Source organism: Mchenga conophoros, linkage group LG18 (genome assembly GCF_057382185.1).
Source record: "Mchenga conophoros isolate Kocher_MC1m ecotype Shallow Benthic linkage group LG18, M_conophoros_male_GT1.1, whole genome shotgun sequence".
Lineage (NCBI taxonomy): Eukaryota > Metazoa > Chordata > Actinopteri > Cichliformes > Cichlidae > Mchenga > Mchenga conophoros.
In genome coordinates this window covers 36,810,242-36,825,046 of record NC_140543.1, presented here as the reverse complement: position 1 = coordinate 36,825,046, position 14,805 = coordinate 36,810,242, and the positions used below count along the sequence as shown (strand labels likewise).

General features: G+C 48.6%; 1 protein-coding gene and 1 pseudogene across 3 annotated transcripts in view; one reads left to right on the top strand and one right to left on the bottom strand.

Annotated features, from left to right (window-relative positions):
• The first annotated feature begins 562 nt into the window (after window positions 1-562).
• Window positions 563-8,433, top strand: LOC146554359 (protein FAM151A-like; annotated as a pseudogene). The gene is made up of 13 exons (XR_014889373.1): window positions 563-775; window positions 933-1,090; window positions 3,200-3,340; window positions 3,446-3,595; window positions 3,665-3,827; window positions 4,136-4,193; window positions 5,485-5,574; window positions 5,728-5,804; window positions 5,925-6,061; window positions 6,330-6,468; window positions 7,202-7,308; window positions 7,384-7,563; window positions 7,948-8,433. The product of XR_014889373.1 is annotated as a protein FAM151A-like (transcript).
• Window positions 8,434-8,705: 272 nt separating this feature from the next.
• LOC146554358 (acyl-coenzyme A thioesterase 11-like) overlaps window positions 8,706-14,805 on the bottom strand; it is a 7,768-nt gene continuing 1,668 nt past the window's right edge. Inside the window, exons 3-12 of one of the 2 annotated variants that reach the window (XM_085253187.1) lie at window positions 13,981-14,042; window positions 13,661-13,780; window positions 13,433-13,571; window positions 12,460-12,515; window positions 12,281-12,347; window positions 11,436-11,519; window positions 11,230-11,363; window positions 9,461-9,628; window positions 9,261-9,387; window positions 8,706-9,188 (exon numbers count right to left, since the gene is read on the bottom strand). In XM_085253187.1, coding sequence (XP_085109313.1) covers window positions 9,060-9,188; window positions 9,261-9,387; window positions 9,461-9,628; window positions 11,230-11,363; window positions 11,436-11,519; window positions 12,281-12,347; window positions 12,460-12,515; window positions 13,433-13,571; window positions 13,661-13,780; window positions 13,981-14,042 — 1,086 coding nt within the window. In that variant the 3' untranslated portion in view covers window positions 8,706-9,059. The remainder of the gene's footprint in view (window positions 9,189-9,260; window positions 9,388-9,460; window positions 9,629-11,229; window positions 11,364-11,435; window positions 11,520-12,280; window positions 12,348-12,459; window positions 12,516-13,432; window positions 13,572-13,660; window positions 13,781-13,980; window positions 14,043-14,805) is intronic. The other variant, XM_085253188.1, reaches the window with a different exon arrangement.

Genomic DNA, 14,805 nt, shown 5'->3' with positions numbered 1-14,805 from the left:
TCTGCCATTCATCTCATGTAAACAATAGCGTGGCCACAGCGTGACGTGAAAAAAGGCGCATACCTTTGACGTTGCGTGACAAACTCTGTATTCCTCGTCCACACGTAAACACAAAGGGTTTTAAAAAATCCCAGTTTTCTGTGAAAACGCCGTTTACGTGGACGAAACAGCTGCGTGTTCAGAAACACCCGTGTAGGTGCGGACGCAGCGTAAAAGAGTTAGTAGTTTATTTTCTTACTGCCTGTAATTTATTGCAGATTACTTGTATTTGCAAACATTTTTCTTGTAAAACAAAGGGGGCGCAGCAGAAAAAGTTTGGGAACCAGTGCTGTAACTATGAGACAGATGGCTGACACACGAACCTGTGGGAAGTAACATGTTTGTAGAAATGTGAAAATGTTCATGCCATAATCCCTCCCATGTTTCCGTGTGGCACTGTGGAGTAATGCACAATTCTTCCAAACACGGACAAAATATGTAGAGGGAGATTTGTTACAAGGTGTGTTGTAATCCCAGAACAGTGAAGATTACATAACAGAAGAGCTTCACAGCTCGTCAGGCAGCAAGTGGACACTGAAGAGTGTGTGCGCCTTATCAGAAGGAAAACTGTTCTCTGCACCTGAGATAAAGGATCGTATAAAAGAAGAGCGAGCGCTCCCTGAGGTCTCCGACTTCTTAGACATTTGAACCTAGACAGGAGACGTGTGAGAATGGCAGGAGAGGACAAAAGGAGAGATGAACGAACTGCTGGAGGATCAGAAGGAAAGCAAAACAGGTTGGAGACAAATCAGTTGCTCTTTAATAAAATGGATGAAGCAGCATGTACACTTGTGAGACATGCATGTGTGAGGTCAGGTAAACCTCTACAACATGCTGAAATGCTGCTTCTAACACAGAATAGACCGACGAGCATTAATCGTGTATCCCCACAGGATGGAGCCCGAGGCTGACGACCAGCGAGTGGAGCGAGGCCCAAAGAAGCGTGGCGTGCTGCCCAAACGACTGCTGATAATGTCGTCTGTGGCTGTTGTGCTCATCGTGCTGCTGACTGTCATCGTTGTACCTGTTGTGCTGCTCACTAAGACGCCAGGTACATTTTTACAATATGTACGATTTATATGATAAAACAATGATGCAACTTTGTTTATGATCCAGATGATGAAACATACCTGAGTAAATGTATTTATTACTCATCACCAGAGGTACATTTCACAGTACTTTGTACTTATATACTGTATTATATACAACTGCAATAATATCAGAGTCCAGCTGGAGCTGGTTGCAGCACCTGTGGCCTTCAAAGCATTTTCTCTGCATTGGATCTGAGCAGCACGGTGGCACGGTGGTTGCCGCACAGCAAGAAGGTCCTGAGTTCAATTCCACCATCAGGCCGGGGTCTTTCTGTGCAGAGTTTGCATGTTCTCCCCGTGTTTGCGTGGGTTCCCTCCGGGTACTCCGGCTTCCTCCCACCGTCCAAAGACATGCAGCTTGTGGGGATAGGTTAATTGGATAATACAAATTGCCACTAGGTTTGAATGTGCGAGTGAATGTGAGTGTGAATGGTTGTCTGTCCCTGTGTGTTGGCCCTGCGACAGACTGGCGACCTGTCCAGGGTGTACCCCGCCTCTCGCCCTATGACAGGTGGGATAGGCTCCAGCGCCCCCCGCGACCCTGAAAAGGATAAGCGGAAGCAAATGGACGGATGGATGGATGGATCTGAACAACAGTCAAATCTGAGCAGACGTGCCAAAGCTTTGTTTCTTGTTTTCTGTTTGCACCATAGTTCTTCCAAATGTTTCAGTTCAGGATTTTTTAACTGCTGTCATGTACACCATCAGTAAACTGTGACATTACTGCTTTTACCTAACCTAATCATCACCACGTTTCACTGTAAAGACCAGGGCGCTGCTTTAGTTGGATGAGCAGGCGACCACGTGCAGCACGGTTTGAGTCCGACCTGCGGCCCTTTGCTGCGTGTGTCCCCCTCCTTCCTCTTCACCATGTCTGTCTAATAAGGCCAAACACAGACTGTAGGCTTAGCCGTGGTTCTGAAAGTCGAATGGAAGCTCAAAGTGCACGACTGGCAGTGTTGTGACATACATACCTACTGCATGTAGAGTTCACCTGAGTGTACAGCGACAGTAAGATGTCTTTGCACAGGTGAAACAGCCCACAGTGTTGCAGGGTTTCACAGGGTGCTGCAGCCTCCAGCAGTGTGCCTTCTCCAAACGTAACACTTAAATACTCGCTGTGTCAGCATCACAACTTTATATTGCTGCTGCTAAAATCAGTGATTACAGTGATCAAAGTTCATTTGATATCATACTGCAGCTCATTGCAATGCCATGATGCATGAGTGCTCATCATTTGGCTTCTGGTCTTATGACAGGACCATAGTCATGTGGACAAAAAGTACACGGCTGCTTTGAACTGTGTGACTTTTGAATCAACTGACATGAAATGTGTAACAAAGATAATGTTACACGATGTGTTTTGTGCTGTTAGACCTTGGTCTCTTTGAGTAATATGTGACAGTAGCTTCTTTAAAAAAGACACTAAGAAAAAAGCATTCAGAGTCAGAACCAGACACGGAGAAGCTGCATTCAGCTTTTATGCTCCTTATATCTGGAACAAACTCCCAGAAAGCCTCAGATCAGCTGAAACACTCAGTTTATTTAAATCCAGGTTGAAGACTCACCTGTTCTCAGCTGCATTTGAATAAAGCACCAAATCCACACTTTAAGCTTAAATTTCAAAACTAACATTTAACTACTGATTTTATCTGTTTTGATTTTATATACTGTTTTGTTTGTTTGTTTGTTTGTTTGTTTGTTTGTTTGTTTGTTTGTTTGTTTTAATCAATTTTAAATCATGCTTTTTATTTGTTCTTGTTTCTAATGTCTCTGTAAAGCACTTTGAATCACCTTGTTGTTGAATTGTGCTATACAAATAAACTTGCCTTGCCTTCATGAGTATCTGCAACCTTCTTTAAAAGCCAAATCCCATCTGTCTCGCTTCAGCTGACAGAATCTTTAAGCTGAAGAAATGAATGAACTTTAAACAAGCTGCTCTCCCAACAAAGAGCAGCCTCCCCAAACACACCGTCGGCTGTTTTAGCTGAAAGCTCCCAGTTCTGCTGTGACAGGGACTACGTACCTATGACTCCGTCACTGTCTTGCTGTCCAATCGTGTTCCTCAGCTCCGTCTTCTGCCTCGTTCTCTGGTGGAGACATGCTGGAGTACTTGGTGCAGACGGGGAACATCAGTGAAGCGGACGGCCTTTTGGCTACGTGGTTTCACCGAGCCAACAGCAAGGAGGACATGTACAAAGCGCTCATGGGTAAAAACACTCACACAGACAACACTGCATTATTTGATGGTGTCGGTGCCTGAACCTACAGTCAGGTACAGACAAAACAAGCACCGCCTCCTGTCATCTTTCCAGGTGACACCATGATCTTGGAAGCTGACGTCACTCTCATGGGTTATGGGACCCCTGATGAAAAGCCAGTGCCGATCATGGCACACCCTCCCGACATATATAGTGACAACACTCTCGACGAATGGTTAGATGCTGTACTGGCTTCTGGAAAAGGTACAGATCAGAACTGTTTCCACAGAAAGTCCATCTGATCACAGTTTTTAAAGGCGTGTTCGTTTGCAGGCATCAAGTTGGACTTTAAGGCTCTGGAATCAGTGGGTTTGTCACTGGACCTGCTTAAACAAAAGGAAAGCAACAAGGGAATAAACACACCTGTGTGGCTGAATGCAGACATCCTCAGAGGCCCCAACGTCCCAAGCTTTGTAGCTCCAGTCAATGGAAGCAGGTATGAAATCCAGCTAGACCGGACACAGACCCTTGGACAGAGTTCAGAATTAGGAAGGGAAAATGTCTAACATCTAAAGACTGATCGGGAGGTTGGTGGTTCGATCCCTGGATCCTCCAGTCTGCATGCCAAGTGTCCCTGGGCATGATACTAGCCCCAGGTCGCTCTCCGATCTCAGCACGAATGTAGTTAGGAAGCACTAAAAAGCTTAGAAGAAAGTGACTGGGTGAGTGTGGTGTGGAGACTTGGGAGAGCAGGAAAGTGCTACGTAAGAATCAGTCCATGTTTATGTCTCCCTCTTTTTTCAGGTTTTTGGAACTCATTCAGGACAAGTTTCCAGATGTGACTTTGTCTCCTGGGTGGAAGGTATGGCACGCTCGCAGTAAGAACCCCATTGAACCATTATACCAGGCATGTGACGAGGTTCTGGGAATGTTCCTGTCAGAAACAGGAAGAGACTCAAGGAATCCTGAACTGACATTTATGAGAGAATTCAAAGCTGGAAGAAGAACTTTGAGCTTCAAAAAGATCCTTTGAGCTAAAGTAGACAAAACAGCTTTTATGTTCCTGTGATCCCTAAAATTAAAGACAGTTGAATTAATGTTGACATGCATCACCCATCAAGAGTTTGGACACCTTCTCATTTCATGGTTCTCTTTATTTCTACTACTTTCTACACTGTAGATACTGAAGACATCAAAGCAAGATATATGGAATTATGTAGCAAAGAAAACAATGATAACTCTAAAATACATTTAGAGTCCTGTGAGTAGCCGCCCTTTGTTTTGTTGACAGAGCTGCGGCCTTCTCTCAGCTTCATGATGTCGTCACCTGAGATGGTTTCACCTCACAGGTGAGCCTGTCAGGGTTCATTGGTGGTGTTGGGACCATCAGTCGTGTTGTGCAGAAGTCAGGGCTGTTAGCTGTGTACCAACCTATTTGACAACTGTTGAAATTCATATTATGGCAACAACCAATGAGCTAAGTAAAGAGAAACAACAGCCCATCATTACTGTAAGAGCTGAAGGTCAGTCAGTCGGAAACTTTGAATGTGTCCCCAAGTGCAGTCAGAAAAACCATCAAGACTACGATGAAACTGTCTGACATGAGGACGCCCCAGGAAAGGAAGACCAGGAGTCCCTCTGCTGCTGAGGATACAATCATCCGAGTCACCAGCCTCAGAAATCACAAGTTAACAGCAGCTCAGATTAGAGCCCAGATAGATGTCACACAGAGTAGAGACACATCTGAGTAGAGTAGAGACTGTACAAATCAGGCCTTTATGGTCAAATAGCTGCTGAGAAACCACGACTAAGGAAAAGCAACAAGCAGAGATTTGTTTGGGCCAAGAAACACAAGATGAGTCCAAATTGGAGAACTTTGGTTCCACTTTGTGAACGATGGTCTCTACATGCACGGTTCCCACTGTGAAGCATGGGGTTGATGGTTTGCTGGTGTGGGGGGCTTTACTGGTGACACTGGTGGAGATTTATTTAAACTGAAGGCACACTGACCCAGCATGGCTACCACAGCATCCTGCAGCAACATGCCATCCCATCATGGAGAGTGATGGAGGCCTGGCCTCCACAGTGGAGATGGTAAACACATGGTTTATATTTTTGACTGAATAACAGCTGTATGTGCTTTATTTCTTTAGGTCCTCTATATTCACCAGCTCACAAACGAAACCTACTCCAGAGCCACGGTGGAAGAAATGTACAACATGATCAAAGACGTACCTCAAAGGGTAAGTGTGAATCCAGGTTTCAGTGGTCCCAGTTCAACACGCTCCCATCCCAACACGCCTGGGACAAATCGTCGGTGTGTTGCGTGCTGGGATGAGAACGCTCTGAGGTGTCGGAGAACGGCAGAGCTGACTGGTCAACGTTTCGTCTCTTAGGTGACGTTCCCAGTCCACGCCATGCTGGTTCGCAGCGGCTGGCAGCACCTGAGCTGGCTCCTCAACCAGTCACCACGGTAACAGATAACTTCCACGTTTACTATGGCAATGACTGGAAATCTGCTAATCAAACCAGTAACTGGGGGCTGCTCGCTGCCCATGAGCGCCACAGACTGACTGTCATGTTTTGTGTCTAGGTTCAGCCTGACTTTGTGGCAGGGCTCTGTTAACCCCAGCGTCAGCGACCTGCTGTTTGTCCGTGACAACACCCACCCGTGGCAAGTCTACTATGACATATATGAACCCACGCTGTCAGAATTTAAGCAGGCTGTAGGTGAGGAGCGTTCATATGGAGCAGACTTACACAGACTATGTTTGGGTAAAATAATAATTGTGTGTGTGTGATTTATTCAAATCAACAGATTTGTTTTCAGTGAGTTCTGACTGTTGTTGAAGACTGAAGAAAAACATTATTAGAAAACTACATGAAAAATCATTGGAAACTGAACCTTCTGCTCATTGTGTGCATTTGTTTAAGCTTCTTCTGAGATGAAGAGTTTGCTTCTGTTTAGTTCTTCCTGGTTCATTGTGTGTGTTCACAGGTAAGCAGGACAGCGTGAGGAGGTTCTATCCTGGAGGAGATCTGATGGAGTTTCTCCACCCAGGTTACAGCTCAGACCTCATGAGCTGTGCCTTTGCTCCCCGTCACCGGCCGGGCCTCCCTGCTCCGTCAGCTTTCAGGCAGGTTTTACACCTCAGGGTTTATAACCTGATTTTAACGGGCCAGACTGAAACGCCCGGGCAAAGCACGCTCTCAAAGTTGTACTTTACATATGCTAGCGACATCTGGTGGTAACATCATGAATGACAGCGGGGCACTGTCGCCAGAAACACCAAGAAACTGCCTCATTTGTGCCACGAAGCATTCAGAGATCCCTCGTGAGTTTTTTCTCAAGGTATTTTTAAAGTGAACTTGCTGTATGCACTGAAGTCATGTGGCAGCTGAACCTTTCGTTCACATCGGTCATCAGGATGATGTTCTTAGTGACTCTTGGTGGCAGAAAAGCTGATGTCCTGGGATTTTGACCGTTACAGTAACAATTGTGAAAAACGCAAACTATCTGTTGTTTTGGTAGAAATGAAAGCGCCAGAAGTGTTCACAGCTGTGCTGAGCAGAGAATACAGAGCACAGCTGCTTGATCAGAAATCAGTGTTTGAAGCCGCAGTGGACCGAGGCGGCGTGTTGGACAACGGGGAAGTGACTGCTGCAGAGGTGCGGCTAACATTTGGCCCTTTGAGTATCAGTCGTGGTCACAGCCTGTCCGTCCCTTCACAGCTGCGGTCTCCTCATCACCTCATGATAATGCAGCATGTCACAGATCAGCTGTTCATCCTGATGATGTCAAACTGTAAACCTGCACATGCTGCTGTCGCACCACCTTAAAGTCACACTGATACTCTGTTTCACTAACAGGTGGGGGCAGCGGGATGCTGGTCGTTCGTGTGACCTCTGACAGCAGTCGACCTGGAGTCCTTCTGGTAGAAGGTTCTGGAAGGAGCTCAGAGCTCCTCACACTGCAGGTATATCTGTAGATCACCAGCCAACCACCAGCCAGGTTACATTTTTATTAAGGCCAATCATGTGTGTGTTCTCAGGATGTTATTCAGACCCTTGGGCAGGCTGCTGATACCTCCTGGGGAATTTACCTGAGGGTCCAGAGTCAGCAGCTGCTGGAGGCTTCTCTTAACCTGCTGCAGTCAGCCTACGGGGCCGACGAGCTCCACAGGCCTGTGTGGATCAGCATGGAGGGCTTACAGAGCAGCGACAGCACAGCAGTAAGCACATCTGATCCCCCCGAAGCAGTGTCTGCAGACAATACGTTAATAAAGAACAGAGCAGACGCATGTCACGTTTAACACACCTGGCTGGAAATCCATCCAACTAGAATCGAGCAGGTGTAAATGTTGGAGCCTCCTCGAGGGTCCACCCTGGCTGGGAAACTATCACACCCCCACAGAGAGAACAGTTGTATAAGCTGCATGTTTGTCAGACGGTCCCCAAGCAAATGCAATCCTCTGTTCGTCATGAAGGCTTTTTAGCTGCTCAGGCTTGGTCAGCCAAGCTCAAGTTCACTCCAACAATGTCCAGTGCCGATCCAGTTAGACGATGGAAACGTGTCATTTTAGGCTGTTTCATAGTCGTCCTTCTCTTTGCTCCAGGTCTTTGTGTCCACAGTCGAGCGCCTGTTTCCATACGTCACTGTAGTCCTGGCTGAGCACAGATGGCCTCCTCGGATCCCAGCGGCGGTGTCACAGAGGGTGGCTCTACACCTGAATGCAGCCTCGCTGCCCACGGGGCAGGAGCAGCTTTATGCTTTACTGGGAATGATGGACAAATACGACTTTATAATTGAGGTGGACACAAAGAAAGGTGGTGCAGCTGTCACTGTGGTGAAGGAGCTCCGTGCACAGCGTGCAGGCAGAGCAAGCAGAAGCCTGTATATTCTACCTCAGTGATCAGAGCACGTGTGGGCTGAGAGCAGGTTTAAATGTGCTTTTATAGTCACCACAGAGTCTCAGTGTGTATAGAAATGCTGCTGCTTTGGGTTGCTGAAGTTAACATCATTATACTGTATATATATGATTCAATGATTATTATAAAATTCATAATAAATTCTATTAAAGGAACCAAGTCCAAAACCAGAATTAGCCTCTTAGCCTGTGTGAGCCTGTCCGAGGTTTGTGATTCAGCAGCAGCTGAACACGTATGAAACACTCTCCTGCTGCAGCTAACATTTCACATGCAGCCCGCCTCTCTTACTGACTGCAGCACTGCATTATTTGCATCCATAAATGTGTCTTTAAAGTGTCACAGGTGGCATCAGTGCTCTCAGAGGCTCACTTGGTACTTTTAATGCTGATTTTTGAACGTTTACAACAAAGAAAATCATCCATCACTCGATTAAAACAAGGAAAAATACAACACAGCACTTTATTGTAGTTCAGTGGAAAAAGTGAATATTCATGTTTTAAACCAGCACGTCATGTTGAACTGCAGCAAACAGTTATAGTGTTCAAATGAACCTGCATTAAGTACAAGCCCACACCTGTACAGCTGTTACAGTCATGTACCTTTAACCTACAAACATGAACAGCAGCTCAGTCACTGACACAGCGGCTGATTTTACTCACTTAACACGTCGATTGTTACTGCTGACCTTTGTATCAATCCATGAAATGATCATAAAGTCTTCCCGCCACATAAACCAAGCAGGCTGTCCCCACAGTAGCGTCTGGTGCTGAGGAGAGCCTCGGACAGGCTGCTGCCACTGTCACAGTCTGTTCCTGGTCAAGTACTGGCTGCAGGAGCAGAAGGTGTGGTAGAAAGAGGAGGACAGGCCGGCAATATCTGTGGAGATGTAGGGAAGGACCTCCGGAGACGCCTGGTTAAAGTAGCTGATCTGAAAGAAAGACAACATACTAATAACAGCCAGCTGTGATAAGAGCACATGTACGACTGCTGCTTTTCTCACCAGGGACTTGTTGTCTTTGGTCTCCAGTATGGTGAATCCAGCACACAGAACCTCTCCTCTGTTATAGCCTTCAGTGGGAGGGTGAGTGGGCAGGGACACGGAGCGCAGGGCGATGACATACGGGTCTCTGAAGGAAAACAGAAAGGGAACGCATCAGGAAACCCTGCAGGACACAGGTGGATGGATCTGGCTCTACTGACCCGCTGCCACATGGCTTCCTTTTGGAGGCCAACAGGATGAAGTCCTGGAGAATCCCTTTTGCCTGATTGGCTGCAGTGGGAGATCCCATCGCGCCATGACGCACCGATGGAGTCACCACACGATATATGAAGTCATCGTTGTCGACCAGCTGAATCAGCTCGCACTTCCTGTTTGAGGAAACACATACACACTGTTAAAAAGGGGACTGGCAGCACTGTTTAAAGACTAAGCTGCAGTTCACTCCACAGGTATCCACGCAGAGGCAAACAGCTGCTTCTGTGCTTCACCAGCTGAGGGGTGGAGCTCGTGCATAGGGACACTGAAGGGGAAAACTACATAACAAAGGGCTTGGTGATGACATCACCCAGATCTCCACCCATCTCTGCTGCTTATCCTTCTCAGGGTCGCAGGGGGTGGAGCCTATCCTAGCCGTCTTAGAGGCAGGGTACACACTGGACAGGTCGCCAGTCGGTCGCAGGGCTAAACACGAGAGTTTCCAGTTAACCCAACCCACTAACTGCATGTCTTGGACTGTGGAGGAAGCTGGAGGACAGGGGGGAACCCAGGGGGGACGCAGGGGGAACCCAGGGGGACGCAGGGGGAACCCAGGGGGACGCAGGGGGACGCGGGGGGAACATGCAAACTCCCCGGCCTGATGCAATGATAGCATATTAGATGGAGTTGTAAATCTAAACTCCACATCACTGCATAAACAGCTCGTGCTCCACCTTACAATCCAACGTATTAAAAACCCTCGCTTGGGGCAGACTCCTGCCGCGACGTTCCACCGGAGAACCACGGCCTCTGAACCATCCATCCAGTCCTTATTAAGGGTCAGACTGTGATGAAGCCAACAGGACTGCATCATCTGCAAAAACAAGGAAGCTGCCCTCCTCACATCAGCTACACTTAGAGATCCTGTTCGTGAATATCACACACAGGATCGGTCACACACCCTCGAGTCCTCCTACTGAGGAGCAGCCACAGCTTTCACTCCATTTCTAAATGGACCGCTGCGATACACCCCACAGACGCCGTCCTGGTACCTGGTTGTCCGAGTCTACAGAGCACTTATAAACCTCTCTCCAGACGTCCTGTGAGGGTGAAGATCTGGTCCGGTGTCCCACAGCCAGGATGGAATGGGGGCCCAGATCTTCTCAACAGTGAGTTAACGCCTCCTTTTCAGCTCTGTGAAAAATAACTTTCCAGGGGAAGCTGAGCACTGCGATACCTCAGTGACCGATCCACAACATCCAGTTATTGTTTTAAAACTGGGATTTCCCACAGTGGTCTGCTCCACCAGCACAGGCCCACGGTGTTGACGGCATCGGAGACAAAGCTCCGCCTCCTCCACAGACGAGGGGAGTTTGGGTTCAAGAGCTGCTCACCACGTTCTTTCCACCACCTGCTGGTCATGAGATCAATGCAAAGCGTAAGGCTGCAAATCTAAGCAGCTAGGATGAGCTTCATCTGCAGGCTGGCTCGGCTGGGGGAGAGCCACCGTTCCCCTTTTATGTAAACGTGAGAATAAAGAGACAGACAGGCCCTCACAGCTAATGTCACTTTAACCTTAACATGTCAGCCTCAGTGCAAAGTGAGCAGCATGAACCTAAACCACACGTCGCTTATTTTTAACCCTGAACCTCAGAAAAGTCCATCATTGGAATCGGAGAACAATACCGAGGCAGCGAGTCGAAACAGGCCGCGCACAGAAACCGCTGAACTTGACTCGTAGCAACGGGCAAACAGACGAGTCCCAGAGTCTTACTTGTAATGCGAGTCCCAGCTCGGCCTGTTGCTCAGCTCGGCGAGTAAATCAAAGGCTCTGTGAGCAGGAACGTCCACCTCACATTCAATCTTGAAACTCAGCATGGACTTCTGCTCCAGGGTGTAAAGCTGAACCTGTGAACACAACATAAAGCGCCGATGGGCAGACTCACACAAACAAACAGCTCATTAGTGAGACGCACATACCTGGTCCTTCTCACAGCTCAGGCGCCAGCTGCTTCTGGCTGCCAGCATCTTCAGAGCTGAGACGTTGTTAAAGCTCAGATACACCTGGAAGCACAAACACAGGAACCACAAACTCATCTCCAGAGCTCAGCGTTAGCAGGCCGCCTCCCGCCATTCAAATACTACTTATTATATATGAATCAGCGCCGTCTAACAGTGTAAGTATTAAGGGTGCAAAATGAAGACAAACTGCTGCAGCACTATTTCTCATCTGCAGTGAAGGTGAAGCACAGCGGTGCGACACGTCGGCCTGTCAGAGGTTCAGTCGACTAAATCAGTCTGCAGGCACGGCGGGAGTCTGACTGTGGCTCAGGTTTGGAGCTAAGTGGGACGACATGAACACGCTGAGGTCTGCTCGGTCAGATCATACAAACTGCAGTGGAACAAATCACTGAACATCCTTTAAGAAAGAAACAGAAATCACGTCCCACAAGTCGTGACGACGCAGCACCGACACACAGCTGAGACGCTGATGTGGGTGAAGAGACTCAGCTGAGAAAACTATTAAAGGTTTACTGTGTCCAGCTCAAGCACAGGCTGTGACAGGATCATCATCAGCTGACGAGCAGCTGTGGAAATCACCTTATTGGTGCAAAAATACTGTTTTATGTCCCGTATGTCCGGTAGATTCAGCTGCAGAAATGAGAACTAATGATGTGTTTGTGACAAGCTGCTAGTAACAAGGTGCCAAGTTGTCTTATTTGTAATACAGTAATACACACATGTATATAAAGAAAGTTTCTCTCCCGTGAGTCCACGAGGACTAACGTGAGCAGTACAGGTGACGGCGTGGAGCTTCTCCTCACCTGGTTGGTGGGATCCCAGGGAACAGACAGAGGCACCTCCCCCTGCGTGCGGGAAATGATGTACTTCCTAAACACAGAGGAATGCTGCATCAGGATGATGGCACTGTGCACAAAGCTGCACAACAAACGCTGATGTAGCTGCAGAGACGGTGCATTAGGGGCTGTTTGGAGACATGTACCTGTCCAGCCTGATCTTTTTCCTGGCCGTTGCCTCCTGAAACCTCCTTTGTCCTTCCTGTAAATGAGACGGACACACAGGCAGAGGGCACCAGTGTGTAACACAGCGGGCAGATTCCCAGCACCAGTTTATGACCAGTACACCGATCTGTGGCACAAACTGAGTGGAGTGTTATTACTCGGTGTTTGTTCACGCTGATAACGACCCACGACTACAGCGAGGCCGCTCCATCAGACGGATTTATGACCGATAACATGATGTGAAGCTCTGATCGCTGCTCAGCCGTCACGGCTTAATGGTTAATCGAGTGTTTCTGCACCTTCTTTATGACACTCGTGTTTTATCCTACAGGACGATCTCCACAAGCTGCTTCACCACAGATGAAGCGTGAATGAAGCTGACACCAACATTATCCTGTCAATCTACTGCTCCACACTTTAACCCCACCAGCACACACTCCCCTGACCGAGCTTTCCTGCAGGTGTATAATGTGGAACAATCATAGTAATGCTGTATTTACATGATTTCAACATTTGAATGGAGTTCATAATAACAGCGTTCACAGTGACGGGGCATGTGGACGTGCTCAGGCCTGTGAGCCACGGACGCTGTGACGCTTCCACCAGAAACAAAGGAAGGAAAACGCACGCAGAGGCCATGTTTCCTGCTGCGCAGTCATCCATCCATCAGCACCACGGGCGGTGCAAAAGGCGGACCCAGCTACACTGATGTCACCCACCGCTGCCTCTGAGCTCACCTTGGGTGAAGATCAGCTGTTATCAGGAGTCTGGCTGTGAAACGTTCATAGCTGACACCTTGTTAGCCAATCAGAGTGCGGTTTCATACCACAAATTCTGAAGCAGATTTCATGTCTTTCAGTCAGTATTAGCCAATCACAGACAGCCGCGTCACATCCAGACACTTTATGGATGCAGCACGCTAACGAGCCGTTTGTGAGCGTTAGTTTAACTCACCAGGGGTTCAGGTCGTATCCGTGGTAATGTGCGTGGCTTCCCGCCATCATCGAGCACCTCAAAGGTCATGAAGGCGGAGTTTATGTGTCGGTTAGGCCCCTCCTCATGGTAGGCCTCCGCGCGCACGCCCACCTCCATGCTGCAGTAAGGACACGTGTCAGTATGCAACCAGTGGTTCTGTCTGCTGCACAGCTGCAGTGCTGCGTCTCTGCCAGCGTTCTGGGATACCTGTTTCTGAAGGCGTTGTTCACTATCGCCTTCAGCAGCAATCTGTCTCCAACCTGAGAAGGTCCTCTGAAGGTGAACATGTCGATGGCTCGAAGGGTGGGATGAGCCTGAGACAGACGGCTGCAAGCAGAGAGCACAGAGACAATAGGCCACGACCTCCCACGTGCTCGCCGTGTTCAGGTTACTCACACAGCTGGACAGATCCTTTAATCTGCCACGAGGGCTGAACTACACTGATCAGAATGTGGAGGTCAAAGGTCACAATGGTGCATCCTATTTTTAGGTAAAAATATGAAGGAAGGACGTGTTTGTGACTGTACCTGGCAGCGATTGTAGCTACGTTCACCATCCAGGCCATGATCTGCCCTCCAAATGTATTCACCTGGGATTCAAACACAGCAATGATCTGACAGGCAGAAGTCTCAGCGGTACCATCACACACTGATGAACAGTCACATGTAAAACAGCTGGGTGTGTGTAGGATCCATACACACAGGTCAAAGTTAGATGTTTAGACACAAGTTCAGCCATTCGTGTTGTTTCAGAAATCGCTCTGCCCGGGGCTGGGCGCTCAGGTATGTAGCAGCTCAGTCCCGGTGGCTACTTGGCGGGGCCTGGCGCCTGTTGCTCGGTCAGGCCTCTTCCGGGGCGTGGGGGGCCCTCGGGCTCGGTTCAGTCAGGCACAGCTGGCTGCCGGCAGAGCCGGCGGGCACGCCACTGCAGCCCCCTCTGGCTTCTGCTCCGTGGCTGCTGGGTGACCCCTCATCTGGGGCTCTCCTCAGCCCTTCCCATGAGGGTGGCACGGATGCCCCTCCGGTGGTCCTCCTTGGGCTCTCGCACTCTGGGGCCTCTGGATGTCTGGGGCCTGGATCTCCTCCATGCCTGCTTCATGCCCTGGGGGGCGGGGCTATGGCTCTCTGCATCCTCTAGCAGACCATCACATGTGGAAACCATTTGAATACAAGCGTGCTGATCCACACAGGTGTGCACTGTCCATAGACACAAACTACACCTTTCTTGGCTGCTACTTCCAAGCACATTGTGCGCTGTCGGTCCTGCTTGCTGCACAACAACATTCAGTATTTAGTATTTACTGCTGTTTACACTTAGCTAGATTAATGTGATGCTGTTGTGTTTAGTATGTT